This window comes from Falco cherrug, chromosome 2 (genome assembly GCF_023634085.1).
Source record: "Falco cherrug isolate bFalChe1 chromosome 2, bFalChe1.pri, whole genome shotgun sequence".
NCBI classification, from domain to species: domain Eukaryota; kingdom Metazoa; phylum Chordata; class Aves; order Falconiformes; family Falconidae; genus Falco; species Falco cherrug.
This window is the reverse complement of record NC_073698.1, coordinates 58,114,689-58,139,353: the sequence shown is the minus strand read 5'-3', so window position 1 is coordinate 58,139,353 and position 24,665 is coordinate 58,114,689. Positions and strand designations below refer to the sequence as shown.

At 37.7% G+C, this 24,665-nt stretch overlaps 1 protein-coding gene across 1 annotated transcript in view; it reads right to left on the bottom strand.

The window, feature by feature from the left end:
* The window catches only part of PCCA (propionyl-CoA carboxylase subunit alpha), a 292,472-nt gene that overhangs the window by 196,121 nt on the left and 71,686 nt on the right, over positions 1–24,665 (bottom strand). The window contains exons 7-9 of the mRNA XM_055702705.1: positions 14,339–14,470; positions 7,510–7,546; positions 1,494–1,572 (exon numbers count right to left, since the gene is read on the bottom strand). Coding sequence (XP_055558680.1) covers positions 1,494–1,572; positions 7,510–7,546; positions 14,339–14,470 — 248 coding nt within the window. The remainder of the gene's footprint in view (positions 1–1,493; positions 1,573–7,509; positions 7,547–14,338; positions 14,471–24,665) is intronic.

Genomic DNA, 24,665 nt, shown 5'->3' with positions numbered 1-24,665 from the left:
AAGGCCACCACTGGCAAATAAGGAGCTGAACAGCACTTCAAGGGCTTTCCACAAACAAGGCAAGCATCTCTAATATTATTAAATATCACTGGGTCTAAGTAATATCACTAAATTAATTCTGTATGCAAATATACAAAAAAAAGAGAACATCCCTAGCTAGTTTCTGTTGATATCAATCAGCTCTATCAGGTGACTCTCTAAACAGCAACCACAATTTTTCTCCAAAACGAATTTGCAATCATGATTTTTAGATCCGGTTTTCAATTTTTAAACAGTTACTTTAATTGAGCTCCTTTGCTCTTTCCCGAGCAAAGCATTAAATTAATGCCTTCCTTTCAAGTCCAACAGATGCAACTGCTGCCTGAACAAGATCAAGGCAGTAATTTTGGATTCTAAAGCAGTAGGAACAAAGCATCCTTGTAAGAAAGCAGGTTATTCTAGATCTTCATTCTAATGTACAAAACCTTATTTTCCTATTGAGATTTGAATATAAATGGGCTACAGTTAGCAAGGTACAAAAAAAACCCACCATGTTTTCTTTAAATCTAAAATTTAACTGCTAGCTATTCATTGTTCTTTTTTCGAGTTTTTAGTTTCTGAGAAACAAAAATTTAACAAGGAACACAAAAATATGACAAGGGAATCTTGCAGGTGACTAAAACTAATGAAAATCTGAGTTGTACTTTGAGTTGATTCCAGCATATGTGCTGCTCTCTCCATGTGGAAAAGAAAACATTTAGAAGGTTATCTGATTTTGGATCAAATAGGCTTTTGTTACAAGTCTTTGAAAAATCCCAAAACACATTTTTCTGTAACATCAGCGGCATGAGGGGTTGAAACGAGACTCCTCACTGCCAGGATATTAGCAGAGAATGGACTGTAAAACTTCAAGTCAGTAAGAAAGCATTGTGGAGTGTTAGGGATTCAGAGAACCATTAAAAGACATGAAAATGCCTGCATCCTTAAACAAACACTGTTTCAAACCCACAAAAGCACAATAGTTTGCTGAGACAAGTATTTTAAACACAGAAGTATGAAATTTATTAGAGTACATTCTGGAAGCACCGTATGTGTTTCCACACATGAATAATCAGTCTCATCAACTCTAACAGAACTAATGGCATGCATGAATGTTTGAGAATCCGGGCCAATAAATATTCTACCACAGACAATTAATAAATCAACATTCTGAAAGGCATACAGCAACATTTTATTTACAGTCTATCATTGGACTAAAGGCAGTTGCAAGTGTTATTTTTTTTTTACTCAAATTAATGGACCATGTTCTGTAAGGTTTATGCAAAAATTATTTTTACAGAGAGACATGCAAACTCCCAAAGTATACTGCTCACTATACGAGAGGAAGAAAACCAAATAATATCCAGTTTCTCTGTCTAACATTTCGTATCTGCTCAACTGTCAGTTCACAGCGGCTTAATGGGACTTTGGTAACTGCAGCATTCATCAAGGCAAGCTTTTGGACAGCATCTCACCTGGTCTCTTCATCATCCCAAGCGATTCTCATGCCTTTCCCACCACCACCTGCTGAGGCCTTGATCATGACAGGGTAGCCTAACAGCGGGGAACAATTAGACAGAAGTTCAAACTTTGTTCAGTTGGTCAGAGGAACATGACAACTGACCACATGTCCAATAATGCCAGTAGACAATAACTTCGTTTATTAAAACACTTTGTTTGGAGGGAGAGGAGAGGATTTGTCTTTTCAGGACTTAGCTGTCAGTGCAGTGATTTCTGAAGCCAAGAAAGGTTGTCTTCTTCATTTCATTTATAACAAAAAAAAGCACTGAATTAATTATTCCCAAGTAGCGAAGTGATTTATGAATAAAGGCATTTGACCTTTTTAAGCTCACAATTCTTTAGGAACAAAATTTTATTTCTTTGTTACTGCTGAAATAAGCTATGTTGTGATAATTTTTTGAAACCAATTACTACCAAAAATAAGCATGAGATCTTCAAAAACTATTAGTCAAGAGATTTAGTAAGAAAACCTGTATCTTACCAACATTTCCGGTGTAGTACACTTTAAATAACAGAGCACTTCAAGAGCTGTGCTACTTAAGTTATTGTATAATATTAAGTATCACAGAAAACAATTATTACACTTTTTTTTTAAACAATAAAAAAGGTTTTTCCCCAAACTGACAAGTAGTAAGAAAAAATGAGCAGCGTAAATCTGGCAGCATTGTGCATAAGCGGTAATATTTTACTTTCAGAACAAGATACCTTAATGTGACTATAAGTCAGGACCTTAGTTTTCTGAAAGCTAAAGGACAGTAAAGCAGTATGCAGTTAAAAGCAGGTTTAGTAATGATTGTTTACCTTGCAGTACAATATTTTAATTCAAAGCACCTTCCTAAATAATTTCTTAATCATATCATTGAACTTTGCTTTTCTCCAGCATATATATACAGAAGATTGAAAATTAAAGATCTGATTAGAAAGTTTTTGATGTTTCTGGGATAGAAAAAAAATTCAAGCCTTTTGCCTCCAGTATGCTTAATGAAAATCATAATATTAAGCCAAATATCACACCAGCTGGTAGTTGGGGGGGGGGGGGGCGGGGAGCGGGAGCGGGCCGGGGAAGAGTCCATCAGTCCTTGCAGACTGACGATACATTCTACAGACTGCTTTTATCTGGGGACAGAAAGTGACATTTGAATATGGTTCCCAGCAGAAATGGTCAAGCCTGCTATTATATGTGTAACTAACATTTACAGTTTCTTTCTGGAATGTAAATCTGCTCTTGCTCTGTTAAGCGATAGCGATACAGTACACCCACCTCCCCCTCCAAAGCCATTTAACTGAAAGGAGGTTCAGAAGAAGATAATTAAAACCAGCAAGATCTGGAAAATCTTTTACTTAAAAAGACTGAAGCAGACACACACACATCAGAGAAAAAAGAAAGAAAAAAAAAGAAAAAGAAAAGAAAAAAAGGGAAGGTGACATGACACAAGCATAAAAAACAAGAGTAGTGTTGATTGGAAGACAGGAAAACAGCAAAAATCAATAAAATAGTTTCCAACATCACATGTTATTAGACTATGAAACCTCATGCTACAGAGCACTCACGTGACGGAAAGCTAATAGATAAGCACATGTAGAGCACAAATCAAGATCCTCCAGGCAAGGATGACCAAAAGGCTATAAATCCTCATGCTTTAGAGTCGAAAGTAATCTCTAGTTACTAGGTATAAGAATAAGACCAACAGAGCCATGCAAATAAGCTTGCTAGACTGTCTCTTATGTTTTCCTACGAAATATCTGATGCTGCCCACAGAGAGCTATGCGATGAGCCACAGTGTAACAATGGGTTCAATCCAGAACTATAGTAAGTATTTGCAAGGCCTCGACAATCCCAGAAATAAAGACATGTGCAGAATAACTCTAGATCGCATGCAGCAAACAGTCAAGTTCAACTCATTTTCATGAAATGCAGTATATGCAGTTAGCTATACAAGTAGAATGTATCTATGCTGTAGCTGTTTTTCCAGATCCCTGGCAACTGCCAGGCTCCTACACAAGTCACTGCCTATCTTGAAATAAAGCAAAAAGCATATTCTGTATGATTTTTATACAAGAAATGAGATTTATCCAGGTAACACTAGCAAACTTACACCTCTGGCAGCACTATCATCAGCTGGAGACTCTCTCCAACTCAAGAGGATGCAAGTCTGAAATTCTGAAATAAACATTGTTTTAAGCCTTATTATGGCAAGCTCACTATGGCAATTTCCATCACCTAATCTATCTTATTCAGTGCTACATGTACTTCAACAAAAATCATCATCAATTTTGCTAACAATTTCAGTCTAATATCAGTCTGTTGAATGGCTTGCTGATTTTAAATCTGTAAACAGTCTAGTCCTAATTTACTGTTCTTTCAACAGCAAAATAGGCATGTTGGCAGTGAGGCTTGGTGAGTCTTTACATGCTACAGATACATGGTTTACTGATGTCACTCACCAAGTGTAGGACCACTTTGCTTTCCTCCCCAGCCCACCTTTAATATATACTGATTACATGTCGACCACACTTGTATGCAAGGCAGTTAGAGATTCCAGAGAGCCATTTATAGTTAAAAATAAAAATTAAAAATAATAGTTTTAAAAAAATCCAAAGTAAAGCCTGTTTTTAAAAGATACATACAGCTTTCTAGGTTGACAAAGAAAAATTCTTTGCAACGGACCTCTACAAGTTAGGACAATGATCAGCCTGAAAATAAGGGCACTTGAACTTTTGTTCAAATATGCCTTTACATTCTACTTGCTCTCTGGGGCACTGAGCTAAGCTAAACAGCAGTTCTTTGGCCAGTACCAAAGAATGATGTGTGCTAGCACAAGAAAGGCTTTGTAGAATCTAAGTTTTGCATACATATTGGGTACAGGATGCTGGGATCAGTAAGTGTTACTTACCATTCTCCTAACCACTTTTGCACTATTCAGCAGCAATCAAAATTGCTGCAGTATGCACACATGGATTGGTTAGATTAGTTGTGGGAAGGGAGAGGTATGCGAACAATTTCTAGTAGCATTTATAAGGACCCATGACAACAGCAATTAAGAGTATCACAAAGCATGTGTATTTTTGAGTAGGTGTTAGGTTTTTGATCCTTCCCTCAAATTTTACACCAACTTACATGAAATTAAAATTGCATGTAAGAATAAAAACTACTCTTGTTCTATAGTTTTGAATTCTTGTAACGCCTCTGAAGGAGAGATTGGAAAAGATTTTCAAAGACAAAAACGTAAAAAGCTGTCAAATTTGAAGATCATCAGGCATACTTTTGCTGTTAAATAGGTACTATAAGGTCAGGACTACTTTGTTTCCAGAGCAGTTACTATGCTGAGAAACTGAATGGTAAAAGGAATAAACAAATTCTGGTGTCCCACAGCTGTTAGTCCCAACCCTTTGCCACCATGGTTTTAGATGTCACTTAACCATTTTTACGAAGTTGCAGGTAGTAGACCACCAAATGCATTGTGCAGGAACAGTTTAAGCAATATCATATGTGGCAATACCAGACTCTTTTCAATATCCATTATTGAAAATCTAGTACTAACTACACCCATGTCAAACGAAACATGACAAAAACATGTTTTGCGCCTCTTCAGTTTTGTATAGACTTTCGTTTAGTTTAACTGCCTGCACTTCACAGTTGTTCAATCCTTTCAAACTGAAAAGTACAACCTTCTGGAGTTTCATCCGCTTCAGAAATCAAGCAGCCAGCATGTACAACATACAAATAGACTTAGAAGTAGCAGGGAGAAAGAGCCAATGTGATTAAGCACTACAGAAAGTATCACAAGAGAAGAACTGCCCACACAGATCAATAGAGAAGAGAAACTATATAGGAAGGAGCCTATACAGCAACTTGTGCTTGAACTTCGTCCAGTTCCTGATTTAGCCTAATACCTCTGTCATATTCTGTCTTGACAACTTGGGAGACCATATCTTCAAATGAGAGGCAAAAGGTAGGGTTTACTCCCATACTTAAATTTGTATTCACAAGTAATAGTCACTGGAACAGTTTAAGGCGGTGTCTCAACCCTGAAGTGCCACACTTCACTACTACTGGATCTTTGGCCAGAACGTAGCAGGGAGAAGGCAGGAGAAAATGCACACAGCAAGAGAATATTACACAACATTTTAGAGTTTTACTGGCTGATCCACAATGAAATTCAGTTTTAATAATTACTTAAGCATCCTTGGAAGACTGAGGCTCTGCATAAGTGAAATTAAAAATAATCTGAAAGTATTTGATTGCATATCAAGTGCCTTATATATAAAGACAAAAGCATTATATACATAAGAGACTTCAATTTCATCTTATTTTAGATCCTTTGAAATTACAGATCATTGGATTTTATTCTGATCAGTAGTCAGGATCAGACAGAAGTTTAACCAAACTAATCAACTGGTCAAAATGTGTGGGGAAAAAAGCTAAAAAGGACATTTTTCTTTCACTACATGGCATTATAGTACAAACCTTTGTTGTATCAAAATGGTTTAAGAATTTACTATGTAGATAAAGCACCAACCAGCTGTCTGTAATTGACTTTAATATCTACACATTTAAGACTGCCTGGATATAATGACCTCCAAAGTGCTACTGATATCAAAGATGGCAACCAGTCAACAGAACACCAGAAGACCTCAGAAGAAACTTAAGCCTTTAAAATTTATCTTTGCTATCTAGGAAGCCACTGAATGCCTTCTGACTTACCTTAATCAAAAATTAATCAAAAATATTTTAAAATACTTGCAGGAACTCTTCAAAAAACAAGAGCAAGAAAGATTATTGAAATGAAACTGAACAGAAATAAAGTCATAATGCTATGTCTTTTTTTAAGGACAAAACCCGATTTTATTTATAGTTCTCCTCTGAACGTCCCAGTTTGGTTGATAACCTCTTCCTTTTGTTTCTGCTCCCAAGACAGTAATCACTTAGTTTCCCAACAGGAACATAAAGGCAGACCCACAGAAATACTGACTTCAATTGTGTCAGCCTAAAAAGCCAGCCAAGCTTACACTGAGGGTTTTCAGGGCAGTTAACCAGTGCAGGGTAAAAACTCCAACTTAAACCTGAAGTGGAAAGATATTACAGTGATGAAAAGTCATCTGCAGTAGTGCAAGTCCCAATTTCTATTTGGCACATAAGGCACAGCTGTAGCTTTTGACACAGGTAAAATGTATTTGTAGCTCAATCAGTAACAGAAGCTTCAAATGCAGATATAGCCTTTGAATTATGTAACCATGATGAACCTGAATAGCATCTCATAGTTACTGTCTCTTAAAAGGAAGAAAAAAAAACCACACAAAACCCACCACTAAGAAAAATCTATTACTGTCTTAATGAAATTCTTCTAGAAAGCAGTTAAGAAATGTGGAATTTCAAGCATATGGTTTAATATTTTCCTTAATATTAAGCTTTAGTAAATAAAAGCCAAAACTCATTAAACACATACTAAACTTAACCTTCACTAAGATGTGTCCCAGCCAGTTTGCTGATTGTTCTTTTCACCATTCTGTAAGATACTCAGAAGCTGAATAGTGACTTTATTCCAGAAAGCACAGGCTGGTGCTCTGGATGATATTCAAACTAACTGCAGTCCACATCACCCTAGTATCACTGCTGTCAGCCTCTATATAAAAAGAAATGTACCATGCCTAACTTCTGACTATCATGTTCAATTGCAGATATACTTTGAAATAACTCCTTTAGTGAGCTACTTATTATTGCATATTACATGCGTTCCACAAATTGTGGCTGCACTTGTTCTGTAAAGTCCAGTTTGCAAAGCTAAAATGTGATGATTTAAGACACAGGGCATTAACGCCTAGATTCTTCCAGCCCTATAAGCAACAGGGAACTTAAAAACTATTAAAACGTTATTTGTTCTATAGGGATTACTTATTACACATTCAATTTAGTCAACCATGTCTGCTGAGAGGCACACAAATCCCACCATAGCTAATTTAAGAACTTACCAATTTCCCTTGCAATTCTGACAGCTTCATCTGCATCCTGTAAAAGCAGGAAATGAGACCCAACGTTAATCCCATCAGCCATTGCACTATGTCCTGAGGGCAGTCATATATTGCACTACTGTCTCCTCTGATTCATTTAATGTTTGATTTTACAACCTTCTGACCCTTTTCAGCCAGAGGAATGTAAAATTAATACCATAAGTGGAATGTAAATTCTACCTCATCATTAGTATACTGAGAAACTCAAAGCAATGAGGAATCAGCTGACAGGAAACACAACCAGGATCGCAAGATGATTTTCTGCAGTTGTAGGAATTTAATGCTAGAATTTAGAAGTTTACAATCAATAATGGACCATAAATCAGATCGTTAAAGTTTGTCCACTGCCAGCTTGTTTCTGTCCTCACAGGTATTTCTTGTGTTTTCTGGTTGTTGTCAGTAGGGGGAGTTGATTCTCTATTGTTTGGAAGTGATTCAGGTTCAGAAAAAAATCTTGCAGAACTTCTTTAAAGACAAATGGGGTTTGTCTACTGAAAAAAAGAACACAAGTATTTCACTTCTGTAAGTTTTTACATCTAAAGACAGAATAAACCCTAAACGCATCATTGTAAGCTGTATCTGAAATTAGAAGATTCACGTAATTGTTTCCATTTAAGAGTCCGCGCAGTATGACAATTAGAAAAATCCTTTTATTGATGCCACATATTGCTTCAGCTGACACACTACTATAGCCTGGTACAGAAAAAAGTACCAAGAAACCCAGAGAATAAAAACCAAAATACTGGAATTCCACACTTTTTAATAACCAAATTGCTTCTCCTGCAGTAGTTAATTCTGATTATCTTCTACTGATAGCCATTAGAAAGCAAAAGGGCTAAATTGCAGTGGAGCAGGTTAAGTTTGAAAATTCCATCCAAATTTGCTAATATTTATACTATTCCATGACATGCGTTAAAGAATTTGTATGGAAGGCAGTAATGTCTGGAAATCACCAGCTGCTAAGTGTGTCTGAAACTATGGGGGCTGACTTATGAACATTAAAATGAAACCTGATCTTTTTAAAGCTTTCAAGACAATCCATTTTAAAAGCACCCAGGTCAGAACCTAAAAAAAAAAAAAAAAAAAACACAAAAAAAAAAAACACCACACATAAGAAATGTTCATACCTGGTTCATTTATGTCCGATAATAAAACAAAATCCTCTTTAAAAGTCTTCAGTACCTAGTAACAGCCCCATGAAGAATAAGGGGGCTGGCAGGGGAAGTTGTCAGAAAATTTAATTTCCTTTCATTAGCTAGTCTGCTCCACAAATCGGTGCTTGTTAAGTTCAAAGCAGTCCTGAAAGCAACATCAGTTTTAAGTCTTTTTACTCCAGTCACATCTGTTAATGAGATTTTTCCAAATAACAATTGTTTTTAAGTCAAGAGATAAATCTAGAAACCCCTCCTCCAAAAAAAAAAAAAAAAAAAAGAAAAATCAGGGTTTACTGTTTTATTACACCTTGCTGCTTTCCATGACCCTGCACCCTCCAAATTTTAGCTTAAAGGGATAAAATGCATGAAAAGGGTCATTTAAGAATGTTAGTGGTTTCCACACATTGAGTTTGAAGGTTCTTTGTTCCTGCCTGTGACAGTTATGCGAGAATACTTCCCCTTAATAGCCTCTCTGTCAGGAAGTGTTAAACCTGCCAAATGCAGACAATTAGAGCCTCTTGAACAAAATGCAGGAAGAGTGATGACTGATGAAGAGCCACGATTATAGTCGAGAAGGAAACTTTTACATTTCTTTTCTCTTGCAAATTTACTCATATATTTGCAAAACAGAATTAAGAGGGGGGAAGAAAACAGGGAAAATTTTTTTTTTACTTAGTTACCTGCAAACAAGTGGCTAACTGATACGCTGCAGTCCACAGGAAGACAAGCTGCAAATCATTAGAGGGGAACTTTTCACTGCCACTGTATTTTTATACCTACATACTACAACAACTTTAAGTAATAAGCGGCATCATATCAGCAGCACTAATTGTCTCAATTCTGGCTTGAGCAGACTGAAGTCATCTGCCCAGCACAGTTATCAATTTACACTGTTTCAACATCTGCTTCTTTTACAGTTCTGATACATAAGAACCCAAAGTTACGATTAAAAAAAAAAAAAAAAAAACCTACGCGTAGGTTCTTATCCTACAGTGAAGAATAATATATCCTACAATAAAGAACTTATCCTACAGTTCTTTATCCCTCAGTGAGCATTTCTGAAATAGAAAACAAAAATGTGCTGTGCTTTTTAAAAAACTAATAAACAAAAATTAATAAGCAACAGACACACTGAAATCTCTTCTAAGTCTTTTGATCTTTTCCCCTTAAGAAAGTATGTTTTAGTATTATGCATTTCACCTGCAAATTACAGAAATATAGCTGCAGTTTGAGTACTCAAAAAGTTAGGACAGTTATTTTAGATTTGTGGTGCAAACAGCTTATGGTAGATACACAACATTTGCCATGGGGAGGACAAAAAAACTGAATGCTATGACACTGCATAACACACAAGTCCAATGTGTGCACAACCACACCGGTACTAAAAGCATTTTGAATCATTTAAAAGCAAAAGTCCTCACTGATTTACTGCTGTTTCCTCCAAAAAACACATTAGCTACACTACCGTTTTCCCAAATTAAACTGGAGACTGTAAAGAAATATATGATTTTAGCACCACCTTTTATTGTACAAATAAAAGCGTTCAAGTAATGGTACAAGTTTATAAAAATCGTAAGAGTTATAGCATTATGTCATAGCGTTTTCATAAAAATACTCATTTAGCATAAGCATGTCTAACCTCCTAATTTCATGGTCATGCCTCTTCGCCAGGTACCAGCAGGTGGAGACAAAAAAGTAAAACTAATCTAATGTAGAGGAATGCCAGGACAAAGTGTTTAAAAGAATCCTAGAGCTTTAAAACATTGTCTTAATTATGAAGAACTTCATAATAGTTTTCATGGCCGAGGGTGTTGGGGTTAGAGAACCTCCTGTTCACGTCTAGTCTCCAACAACTTCTCCAGCAATACAGTGGTCATTTAATACTGATGTCAATACCCCAAACGCAAGAGTACAGCCAAAACAGATACCTGAAACTTAACCGTAAATTCACAGCCTAGCTGAAAACCTTCAACACGTCTACTGACATCAGTGAAACTTAGTAGACACCCAGAGATGTTTATCTTCTGGGTCTACATCCAGCTGTGTTCTACTACCCATAAAACCAAACTGGCTGCAGGTGGTGAAATTATGTAAAAAAAAAAAATATTTTTTCCCTTGCCATTTTTTTGCCACTTTTTCACCATGGCACCTCCTTATACTCATCCTCCACTTTCTTCTTGTCACTAATTCCTCTTTACTCATTTGCAGACATCTCAGCTCTAACTTTAGCCATTACTTACACAGATCAACACTAATTCTTTTTATTAAGACTACTCGTCACTCACTCTCTCTCCCAATCAGATTTTAGGAAACTAATTGTAGTTACAGATTTTGAAATTAACTACCTTTGAATGCTTTTGTTGGCTCTCTAGCTGACAGCACCAGACTCAGGTTCCTTAGATGTGTAGGCTGGATAACCCTTGCCCCAGCCAACTGAGAAACTGAACCAGGGATGAGAATTACTATTCGTCCAACTACCCTCTCCACATCTTTCCATTCTCAGTTTCATATTTGATACAGCGTTTGCCTATATGAGAACAGTTAGTTGTGTCTACCGTGCCAAGTATCCTCCCATTCAATCCTTCCAGGTCCTTAAGTATACTGTTGAAGGGCTTGCTTCTCTTAGATTTCTAATTTAATTTCTACTCACTGGGAATTCTTCCGCATGCAACTTCTCCAAAATGTTGTTACAAAAGCTTAGCAACTCCAGCGCCTACTATATGTTAAGTGCTAAGCAACATAAGTAAGAGGGGGAAAACACCCTTTATTCATGAAGGGCCTACATATCTGCAGCACTATTTAGCAAGTGCTGGACAAAGACAACCCTTCAAGAACAAAGATTTTCATTGCAGTCCCCAGTTGAATAACAAAGCACTAGAAGTTGTTACTCTATGTTCACTTTAACTATTCATCCACAAAGAATACATGTAACTGATCTTTCTTAACTTCTGGCATTGTCAGTGGCATGAATGCAGCTTCCTTCCAGTTTTATTAGACTCCACTATAAAGATGAAGCCACCTCTATAATCAACTCAAGTATCAAGCATACCCTTAACTGCTTCCTAAGACCTTTAAAAATTTTGTTTCTCAAGAAAAAGAGCCCTCAAAAGACTTTGAAAGCTTCATAACTCTTGTGACCAAAGCAGGTCTCTCAAAGAATGGCAGAAATCCTATACAGTCTCCAACTCCTTGTGTGTTCTCTTCTGATTGCACCTGGTATCACACATCTTTGCCCTTCTCATCTTGGTATGAATTGTCAAAATACTACATCAAGCTCTAACAAAAGATCAGGCATACTGTATGACCTAATTACTCGAGTATTCATCCAAGCAAAAGACATTATCACAGAAAGATCAAAGGACAAATACAAGCACACATTTAGATCCATAGCAAGGACGAGAACATCAATTATCAGAAGTTTTATTTCCTAGAACTTGTAACTACAGCACTGGTTAACCCAAAATTTTCATCTTCCCTTTCTGATCGAAACTGCAACACTGGCAATGTCTGTAGACTCTCCTTTTTCTTATTTGGTGGGTACACTGCTGGGTTTTTTTTAATCTCTTGCTCTTTTTCATCAACACACTTCAAATAATCAGAACTAGTGCAAGGCTGAGGTATTTGAAATTGATACAATATGGACACTTCAGGATTAAGCAACTACTGCATAGCTCCTTTCAACAGCTGAGGATTGGAGTTGTCAACTCAATCCTACATTCCAGTTCACTTGATGTTAAAACTATCGTCGCATATAGCCAACCGGCAACCAGAACACTCATGTTCTTTCACTTTGTGTCAGGAACTTCAGATAGTTGTCAAACACTAGTGCAACTAAAGGTCTCAGAAGCAAGTGCATGCAGGTAAGTAGCTCAGTTTCACTGGTTATATGGCTATCTGTTCATTAACCACTATCCTACTTCGCCAGGTTTGTTTCTTTATATTAGCAGAGTAACAGATCCTTACATAAATTTTAACTTGAAACTCTGATAAACCCAGCATCTGGAGTATTTGATTCTGCATTAGAAAAAGTTTTATGGGTTTTAGATGATTAATTCAAAGTTATCTCCTAATTAGATGTTCTTCTAGAACTTATTTTCAGGATTTCTAGAATAATATACAGAATATCAGACAGAACAGAGGATCTTATGCACAACAGCTTGGCTGCTGTGAAATCTTATGAGCACTAAAGGACCACATACACAAGGACTGCTAAAACATGCAACATAAACCTGAAAGAATGCTGCGCTCAACTTATCACTGCCAGACTTCACTATTGCCACAAATGCCAGCCTAACACTCTTACAGAGCCCTCCAGAAAAGAAACAAGTCTTTGCACTTTACCTGTTGCAGCATATCCCACTGCCAGATATTACACACAACAGGCATTTCCATCACAAGTACTGAAGAATTATCTCGTGTGTTTGGACCTCAGCTAGTTCATTATTTAATCGTTCTCTCTCACTAGCCAAGTTCTCAAGGCATCCTCATCAGAACAGGTAATTTTGTGGAGACTTAGCCCCTCTGCACTCTATTCATCTTTCTCATTTAGTTAAGTTTGGGTTTTTTCCTTCTAACAGAGCTTAAAATCCAACTTGGCTGACACAATGCTGAACACCATTGCCCTGGTATATGTTGCTCCTTAGAACACTGTCTGCATTCCACCAATATATTCAGTTGTTCCCAACTATCTTGATGTTTCCTATTTCATCATGTAAATAAGATATATGATGATCAAGCCAGTATCAACTGTCATAAATAAAACCTGAAAAGCTTTCCCTTTATGTTTAAATGTTTAAAGCTACATTACACTGCTGTTGAAACAAACTTTTTTTCATGCATCTTGAAGTTTTACTCAAATTTCACTTGAAAAAATCTAACTTGACATGTCAAACAAAAAATTTGAACACAGGAGGTCAACATTTTGTAATACACCAAATTTTTAGGTGTATACAATGAAGGTTTTAAAGGAAAAAAGCTTATTTACCTACGTTAACACAGACTATATATGAAGACACACAGGAAAGCTTGTAAAAGCCCAATACTTAATCACTACCACAGAAAATAAATCAAAACCAAAACATACTTTATTTTACCTTACAAAATATAAAGGAACAACCAAAATATTTTTAGAAAACTCTTGGAAATTGGTCCTTCTAAAACCCCATGAAGAACAGTAGCTGTAGATTCAGATAAAGAGTCGCCAGCTTCCCCACATCCTCACCCCAAGTTCTGCAACACATGGAAACCTACACCAACATCCATAAAATGGAAATTTCATCACTATTAACTTAGGGTTGTTGAGATCTTGGCAAACAAGAAGTAATCACCTGAGAAATGTAAAGACGTGTAGTGGAGTCACACCTGATTTTTAACACATTTACCTGCCTTCACATTAAATTTAAAGCAACGCTTTTAGGAACTCCATAGAATTAGTCCTTAATACACCATTTATTATGAAGGACTTTAGCTTCTCCAAAGGTCTCTTGCTAGTAAAAATCTGTACCCCATTTTTAATTACATCTTATTGAAAAACATGTTGAAATTATAATTACATTCTGCATCAGACCTTCAATAGGTGTACTTTGATTCAGACACTGTTCTTACAGTGGGCAGACAATAATTAAATGATTTCTCACCTTGACTACTCCATCAAAGCCAGGGATTGTGTTGACCTTCGCATTCTTGGCTAACAATTTGCTTTCAATCTTGTCTCCCATAGCCTGAATAGCATGTGTGTCAGGTCCAATGAAGGTGACACCTTCTGATGCCTGCAAAGAAAATTAAGTTATAACTTTAAGAGACTAAATTAAAAATCAGCTTTACACAGGTATTGCTATTAATTTTTTTTCTCTTTTTGAGCCAATTAATGAAATGCTTAGAAGACACTGATCTGTTTATGTAACAACCTAGCAATATATAAGCAGCATTTCAGCCAGTTCATTAAAAATGTGTATGACCTTGTGAAACTATGTATACACACAGATTCAAAGCCCCTATAATTAGCATTTGTATAAATCAAAGCCAGGCCAAAGAAAAATAGCTGAAAGTGGAAGTACTCCAGCTTGAAAGTTAGAAATATCCCTTGAGAAAACAGAGGCTAGTTAACTCACCATTGAAATAGCTGCAAGTGATTTACAAAGATATGCTTGCTAAACTGTAATGCAGTTGAAAATTCTATTATGCATTCCTAAAACCAAACCCTGATGAAACATCAAAATTAAAAAGTGCAGTCTCTTACTCAATGAACTTAAAGATCTTGAAAATAAGGCAATAAGTAAAATAATGTTTCCCCAATTCTTTCAGGCAACTCTCTTTTCCAATACTAATGTGGAAATAGGTTAACATAAAATACTTTAATACTTCAACTTTAATACTTTAATATGTAGGTAGAACACTGATTTGCATTTTTCCTCCTCCTGTTTCTCTATGCCAGCAATAGACTTCAGTGATCAACTACACAGACATTTTTTCCAAACCTCTCCAGGGTCAGCACTACACTGAGCTGCTAAAGGCAGTTCTATCAGAACTGTTTCACTGGAAGTTACTGATGTATCAATGAGTACATGCATGTTTCAGGCAACTTAACATCTTTTGTACCATAGGAAAAACACGTCATAAGAATAAGCACACTAGCCTTGCACAATTTTTCCAACTGTTTCATTGGTGGAAGATTTTTTGGCCCAATTCTAAGACTCTTGTAAAATGCTTAAAAAAAACTTGTTTCCAGCCAATGGGCAGTTAATATCAACAGTAACACAATGGCAAACATTCTATTTCTTGTATCAGAAGTTGTGTCTTAATATCTTGTCTTTCTGACATACACTTGTGCTACATATGTTAAGGTTACAGATCTAGTCACTTAACAATAAAAAGTAATTTGCTGAAGCTTTGTGTGTTTCTGAGATGGTAGTGCATGACCACAGAACAGACATAGGAAAAATATGTTGAAGTTGAGGAACAATGTACTCCTATTCACAGTCTTGTAAGGGCTGAGAGCTTCCAGCATGCTTGGGAGTCACCGTTCTTACTGTCTGCAGCTTCCTAGCAGGAAGAGTGTCATAGCAGAAGCTCTGCATAGACAACTTCCTATCATGCCAGCTAACAGGAATCAGGTAAGTATTACAGACACACTAGAAAGCTCAGTGCAAAGACACCCAAACAAAACACAGAGCCATCAGTTCAGCTAGATCAAAGGCTTGTTAGCTTCAACTCACAACAAACCATCTGGGTTTTTATCTCAGCCCACTTCTCTACTACAGTAGGCTTATTAGCTCAGCAACTCAGTAATACTGATTTGATGAACAGCTGTCTACAAACACAAAGTTGGGAAGACTGCAATAGGAGGGAGGAGGGGATAGGAAGACCAACACAGGGGTGCAGATCTATTAATATTATAGTGTCAAATAATCTGGATGCTAAAGGAATTCATTATTTTTTAGAAGGAAAACCACAGTAACAATGTTTTGAGCTGACACTTTCAGAAACAACAGCAGATTACAACCTGAAACCTGGTATTTCATTTCCTCCTAACACGAGAGATTTAAATAGGTGCCTGCATACAACTGGAGGTAGGGCAGAGTTTCCTGCTGTCTTCAGACTGTATTCCAATCTCAAAAAGCTTCGTGGAAATGGTTCACTTACATACTTGACAATTGGAGATTACACTGTCCCTGTGGACCCTGTGGTGTGGAAACACCATGTTTCTACAGTTTCAGCCATAACATTGCCATCTGCACCCTGATCAATACTACTTCAAAACCTCACCACATGCTGCTTCCTCTCCCCACTCTCTTCTCAAAGTCTACCATCAAAACAATGCAATCCCCAGAGGTCAAGAGAGCAGGTCCAAAACTTTTGCTGCCCTGACAGACCATCCAATACTTCCAGCTTGCAATTTATCTCCAACGCTCTGCTCTCACATTATTTCTTTTCCTCCTCTGACTTTCTTCTGTCAGAAAATAAGAAAACTTTCATTTGAACTGGAGGTTACAGGTGAGGATGGGAATTACATTCATGGCATCAGCAAGCATCTGCCTTTCCAGTGAAAGGCATGTAGGGGACATCTTGCTTGACCTACTGTCTCCTCTCACTGACTTGTGGTATGGACTTTCAAAGTGCCCGGTTCACTCCCTGCTCCTGTCCAAACAGGTAGTTAGGTAAGAAGGGAACAGCACCATTCAGGAGAGATTCATGAACCACCTGAGAAGGAACACTCCAGGTCATTTCAAGAAACTAATCTGCTGCATCCAGTATACTTGATACATGAATCTTACAGAGCTGCAATATTCCATGTGGGTACAAGCAATACTACTTCTTAAAAATTAACTACTAGATGTGCAGCAGATTCAAATTAATGCAAATATCACATGGTGCAACCTACATCTTTGTCTTTTTTCCATGTATATTTTTAATGTCCAGAATTTGCAAACTGCACTTGTCTACCCATGTACCTCTTGGCTTTAACTGCTCTGAATCTTTGTATCTCACACAGAACTGCTCTTTAATTGTGAACAAACAGCAGCTTATTACCACCAGCTATTCCCCTATACAGTTAGTCAGCTAGGGTAGTCGCCACATTTAGTAATTTCCCAGCAACAAAATGTGAAACAAAATAGTTTAACTCCATCCATGTGATATCACACAATTCCTGAAACCATATAACTCGGCATGTTGCAACATCCATAAATCAAAAATAAGGTAGCAAACCAAGGGAGATCTATTGGTTTCCAGTTTCCAGTATGTCAAATCATCTCTTGCACAAAAAAGGCGTGTATTCTCTGACATGACTTGCAACTAACTTTGTCTAAGCTTACAAAAAAGACTGTCAGCTTAAGGCACTACCAAACAAACTCTTGCAAGTTTTGCCACAATAATTTAAGAACCCATCACTCAAAGATGTTTGCTCAAGACCTCTGCCAAAGTTTCTCAACTCATCACCAGAAAAGTGCCCCAGCTTCTCCATTGACAATACTCACATGTAATGTACTAAATGACCTGTTCAAACTCTACTGCCTGACACTAAAAACAGACCACAAGAAAGAAAGTAGCAATAACATCTTCGGCTCCCACAAAGACTTATCAGCACTCACCCATTAGCATCCTTACTTTATATAACACACAGAAGTGGTGAAACTGTGACAGAGTAACTTCCCGTGCCTGATGACAGTCCACACAGATTTGCCAGCATAGCAGCAAGCACTAGAACCTCTACTATACAGACACAAGCTTACACACTCCATTTCAAACAAGTTCTTCCAAAAGTTCTCTTACTGCTCCACACATTCAGCAGCTGCTCCAGCCTTGAAGACTAATTATCTGGCTGAAGGAAACATATCATGCTTCACCATAAACATGCACCAGCATTTTCTTTAGAAACATACCTGTGTATTCACTGCTCTACTTTGCATATGCAAAGGCACAAACAATACTGAATATTTTATAAAAAAACAATGTCAGAATATATTCTATGCCAAGAAAGTTAGTTCTTTCTTTGTCTAAGTAGTAGATATTGAAGAGTTTTTCTCAACAGCCCTGTTTTTGAAAGCAGCAATAAATTGGTTTAATTTTAGTACTGTAAGAATCACAAGCAGGTAATTCCCCTTGGTTTTGTTTTGGTTTTTGGTGGTTTTTTTTTTAAGCCAGACTAAAACCTTATTCTACCCTCAGGGAATAGAGGACCCCAAATATAGCAAAAACTAAACAACACTGAAGTAGGACAAGCAAAGATAAGATTTGGAAAATTCGTCTGGGAAGTCTGTGGTTGAGCTTTACATGTCTTGTCAACCATGTCTGACTGCTCTGGGAACAGAGTGGGCCCAAACAGACCTATGCTAGTGTTGAATTGCCATACTCCCAAAGTTTGGAAAGGACCCGTCTATCTGACAAACTCTTATGGACCTGAGGTAGCTGAAGAGACTGATCCTAGAAGAGGAGATTCTTTTGCATCTCTTCCTGGAAATTATGAATGCAGAGATTCACAATTACCGTGTTACACAGTCAGTAGTAGATTCAGCCTCAGTGACAGCATAAGCAGGACTGAAGACAGAAAGCATGACAGAGGGAAAACTGCATAATGAAGTTTTATACACGCTAGCTCCTTTGGCAACATATACTCTTCTGTGGGCTTATGAATATGTGGCAAACAAGCCAACTCACTGCCAGGCTTCCCAGAGCATGCAGGAAATGACTGAGCAGTTCCAACCCAGCTTTAGACAAAACAAGTGATACTAAAACTTTTCCTCTGTCTTTTACACATTAGTACTGTACAATTTAACACACTTTTTTGTGTCCTCGCTTAAGCCAAGGTATTTGAATCTGCACGTAACACCAGCTTAACAGAAGCAGCTCCAACCAACAAGGAGATACACCATGTACAAAAACACAGCTATCAAGAATCTTGTATTTTCTCTTTCCAGATCATTCCGTCAGGGCATTCTTCCACTCACAGCATGCTGATGTGGCAAAACACACTCCAAGTGCCCAGCTGCTTCCAGGTGCAAAAGCCCCTATAATTACCTTACCACACAGAAGCAACAGCAATAATGCAGGCTTTGTGCTCCTTCAGTCCCTGGTACCCAAAATGGCTAGTTGCAGGAAAACGTTTCCCATCTCCGAAGAAGAAATGGCTGAGAAGGATGGAGAGATTTCAGGAGCAATTGTGGCTGCTCTACCTTATTGAAAATAAACTTCCCTATGTAAACAAAGAGCTGGTTTTAAACAAGCTGATGAAGTTTACAGAAGAACCCAAATGATCTGTTGCATACAGACATTGAATCATATGTTCTCAAACTCAAGACTTAAATATGACGTCTTCAAGATTACCCAAACTCAGGGTGCTACTTATTGGAAGACAGTAACAGTAATTTACTCAGGACAAAAGAGCTTAACTCCAGCACCACTGACTGGGTAGGCTTAGAGCCTGCAGTGTTATTAAGTGACCAGAGAAGTACCTGAGCCAACCTAGTTGCTTTTCCCCCGTTCTCTCTTCTTCCTCTCCTGCACATCCCTTTCCACAGTTTTATTTCCCTCCTTTCTCTAAGGCAGGCTCTGGCACTCCTCAGTTGACCTAGCTGACCAACATGGCAGATGATAGCCTACGGGGTATTTGTGAGTGTTTTCCATTGCTTTCATGAATTAAAACTAGCTAGACAGAGAATCTTAATGGGCACTGAAGGAAGGACCACATAAGTTGCTGAATCACACAACTGGGAACAAGAACCTTCTTTTGGGTGAAGGAATATCCTCAAACTCTCAGGTGTGCAGCGGGCAGGGGGTCTGCAAGCTGCCATATCAGCCTGCTTTCGTGTTCGAGTCTGCATTTCTGTTTTAAGGTTTGTTTTAAAAGAAAGCATGTTGTTGCTTTTCTGAGGAGCTCTGTTTGAACCACAGAATAGTTGAAGTTTGAAGGATCAAAGCCATTGCTTGAACCAGCTCTCCGACATGTGCTGTCAAGTAGTGGAACAACTCAGAGGCAGAAGAGAAGCAGAAGCAAGATTCTGTTTGCAGTGAGATAACAGCAAAATCAGCATGTGTGGCTAACAACTTGCCACACTTAAGAACTTATTGGTGAATGAGGTTATGAAGGAAGGTCCACAGATAAGAACTCCAGTAGAAACTGTTACAGGTCTGGTTTTCCAAGGGTTTTTGTCCCAACCCTCAAGTTTTCTTTACAGGAAAATCTGGAAAAGGTTTCCAGGAAATACTTACATGCAGTTGACGAATTCATTCACCACTGTACTGGGGAATGTCTGCCTTAATTTTTCTGCCCTCTTGACACAGAGGCAGTCAAAGAGGCAGATCCAATGGGGAAGGGAAGGGGCAGAAGTAGACTGGTAATCACAAACAGTATCAGAGTTCCAGAAAAATTGGAATCTTCCACAAATAAGGTCTCTCATCTACAGCCCACAAGAAAGAAATAGACCTGTACATGCAGCTGTCTGCAGACACACACAAAGCAGAGCAGATAATCAGTACAGCTCAAGGATGACTGGAATAGCTAGCTGAGCTAAAAAGTCTCCAAGTCACATGATCTAAATGCAGGACTGACAAGCAGAGCTGGCAGCAAAAGCAAGGTCTAACTGGGGTTTGAACAACCTAGAAAATAACCAAGCAGAACCGAAAAAAATCCAGCTGAAGTGGCCAGATGAAATATCCAAAAGCAAACGAGATTCAGGAGTCCTACCAGAAAAAATACCAGGCACACTGACATCTGTTGAAAGAGGTGGGGACGTAACATCACCTCACAATACAGGAACTGTCCATTCAACACTGGGAAGAAATCCCCCCAGGAAATACACTCTAAGAATGTATTATAAGAAGCATCCACTCAACCTAGGACATACCGAACTGGTAAAACATTCTACAACAGAATGTGGTAGATATTCTGCTAGATGCACAGAAACAACTTACCACTTCAAACAATTGGGCCCTGTTGCTGCTATTCTGAAAAGTCAGAATAAAGAACATACAGAGGAGCAGCCAATGATCTGCCCAGGCATCAACCAGTAAATTTGGTACTAACAAATAGAGAAGTTCATTCTGTGCAGACTTATTTTAAAGCTGGAAAAGGCTTAAAACAGCAACATGCCTAGGCATTGTCATGTTACACCAAAGGTAGTAACTCTCCAGCAGTTCAGCAAATAAGAGTTCTTCCAGTCTTGTTTAGAATGAAATAAGCAGAACTTTTGAAGCCAAAAGAATACACACACATTTATATACACACACAAGAGAAAAAAGACAACACTTAGAAGTACAGTAGCATCCTTCATTAGAACAAGTATTTTAAAAAAATGACCCATGCTGAAGAAAAGCAAACTACAGCCTTCTGTACAGGCTTACAACAGAACAGCACAGCATCTCTTAAGTGAATACCATATGCGGTATAAGCAGATGGATAAATATGCTAGAGGGAGAAGGGTTGTAGCATCTACTTTAACTACACCTGTCTTTGGCTACTGTAGTTGTTTCTGGAAATCTGGCTTTTGTTTTGTGTGAGGGTTTGGGAAAGATTGGGTTACAATCACCTTGAGTTGCATAAGCAGCAGGCAGGTAGACTGTGATAACAACTAGCCTCGGATGTAAAAGGTTAATTGGCAACTGGAAAAGTGACAGAGCCAGATGCAACTTGCTAGAGGAAAGAGGCAGTGGTGCAGAACTGTGCTGCCCAGCCTGCCAAACCTCATCGCTTGTTCCAAGTTCAACTTTGAAATAAAAACTTACTGTTACTTGGCTCCAAAACACACTGTGCTTCAGAGGCCAGACCCACCAAATGAGCTATGTCACCACCTGTGACACTATACTGTGCCATTTTAAATATCTGTACCCTGTGTCTCAAATATACTATAAGAGAAACTGATACATTGGAAGTGCTTCTTTAGAAAAAAGAAAAGCTAGCAGAATAAAAAAAGCCTTACCTGAAACTGAACACAGCTGCAAGAAGTTTGTCTCACTTCTTAAAACAATTTAAAGAACACTAAAGCATTTTCACAACCATTACCTTAAGTAAGAAAAAAGATGACTGCTGGGCAGCAATACCACAAAAAAGAGAAAACTAGAATACACTTAATTTACCCGGAAATAAACCAACACAGATGCCTGTTTCTATGTTAAACCTTTGGCATGGGGAGGGAGATGTGTTAACAAACTCCTTTTAAGCCATTATTCTAAGAAATATTACCCAATTATTTAATCCTGGTGTGAACCTGTTCACGCTGATCTCCAAAGTATAGTTTAAACTATGCAGAGCCATGAAAATACATTAACCAGATACCAGTGTGACTGGACACTTCTGAAGGACCAAATAAAAGCAGGCCTTATACAGGCCCCAAATATGCCTTCCTTAATAGGAAGGAATACTAAAAGAATGCAGGAACAGCATATATCTATGTATCAGAGAGAGAGAGAGGCATATTGATGTATATTCAAATATTGGAGGTGGGAAGAGAGAAATCGATCTGTAAGAGGACTCTGCAGTTCAGCTTAAACAAAAGGCACAGTTGCTGACCCAGTATAAACACAATCTAAGGCTATTTAACTCCACTGTCCCAAAAACGCATGCACCTCAGAAAAGGTGTGTGACCTCCTGCATAACCAGAGAGTAGTCAGAATAAATTAGATGGTCAGCATCACCTTAAGCACAAATGCTGCACAGCAAATAACTTTTAAATAAACTTTTGTTTTATTGAATGAAGTCATCTCCCCCTTAATTCCACAGAAGTGATAAGTTTACAAAGTCAAAACTTTAAGAATCAGGCTAATCTGTAGGCATCCTCCTGAACAAGACAGAAGCTGTGAACTCATACTATAATAGATTATATGTACAAAGGGTAAGTGTGCTTTCATTGATTTAGTTCTGCATTTTAAAATAAAAAAGCCTCATTAACCAAACATTTCATAGTGTATATTACACTTCTAAGTGGGGGGAGGAATGCTATTCAGCCTCCAGGTCATATCTTTGCAAGTGAAAAGAAGCACAGAAACAGCTTTTTCCAAGGACTTAAAGCTACAAGACACTGTGAGAAGAACAAGTACCACCTCTGGGGAACTATTCTTACAAGTTTTCACTTTAGATCTGATCACCAAGCTGAAGTTCTACTTGATAATTTCACTTTGAAACAGTTTAAAGCCTTATATGGTCTATATATTATTTTACATCTTTGTCCAAAAGCCAAATGCAATATTGAGTTATGCAAGTTTTCAGCATTTCTCAAATACAAACTAAACTTGAACATACAGTTTGTATGACATGCCACTGTCGACGATGAATTGCTTCATCACCTGTAAAACATTCACACGCACACACCACCCAACACACAGGAACTTAGCCCTGATGTGTTGCAAAAAGTTGAGTATTATAAGTAGTAACAAATAGCCAGAAAATTTAGGGAGAAATAAACCAAACTCAAGAATTTTCCCTGGATGGTTTCCATATTGTTTTTCTTCACTTCATGGCATTGAAACCACCCTTGATTTTTACATGATAAAAGAAATCTGTGGAACTAATCCTAGAAACCTCTTTCTGTTTCCTTGCTTAACACCTCCAGGCGACAGAAAAGACAAAATGCTTCATTTGCATCCTTAAACATTAGAAACTGCGAATGAGCCTTTTCAGCTGCAAATGTTATTGCATCTACATTTCCAGAAGAGAAAGAAGGTTAAACAGCCTACTCAGGTTTATGTTAACTCATCTCTTTTTAGCACCAAGAGCAGCACAAAGAGCAGAGAATGTGGAAGCTTAACAGCCCAACCTCTTTCTTCATTACGTTCAATTAGATCCTGGAAATGGATATAGCTGCTGATTACACGAAGATAAAGAGACAAAATCAGGTATGCACAAAGGAAATGGCAAACACTAACAAGTATAATCTTAGACTTCTCAATCATCTAGCCTCACAAAGACCATTTCATTTTTCATGCAACACAAAAAAGTTCTATTGGTTGCATGACCACACAAGATTTTGCCTGGTGTACAAAGCAGCATTTGTTTAATCATTAATACAAACTCTTAAGTCTAAAATGTAATGTGCCAGTGTTGCACAAAGTCATCTTGAACATTAGGAAGGTAAGAAAGATTTCTTGCTTGATGTGCTACGTAGTACTCCATCTTACCAACTGAAGAATAAATTTGAACCACAGTCAAAGAGCCAAACAACACTATTAAGCTACTTTATTTCAGAATACAATTAAGTACAACTTATTCTTCAAGAGTATTCCATCTCCTAACTGACAACATTTTTTTTGAAATTAGGATTCAACCTACATAGCATTTTTAATTTGTTTGGAGTAGAAAAAAGCACTCACTTGCAATTACTGTGCTGAATTCAGTAGAGAAAGTTAGCAGCACTTTATTTTCTAAGCCATTTGGCTTTCAGTCTGGAAAAAGTCTTCAGCTTGGTGGAGAACACTCAATGAGACATTTAACACAAAATATACATCACTCTAAATGAAAACCAGACGCTCATCGAG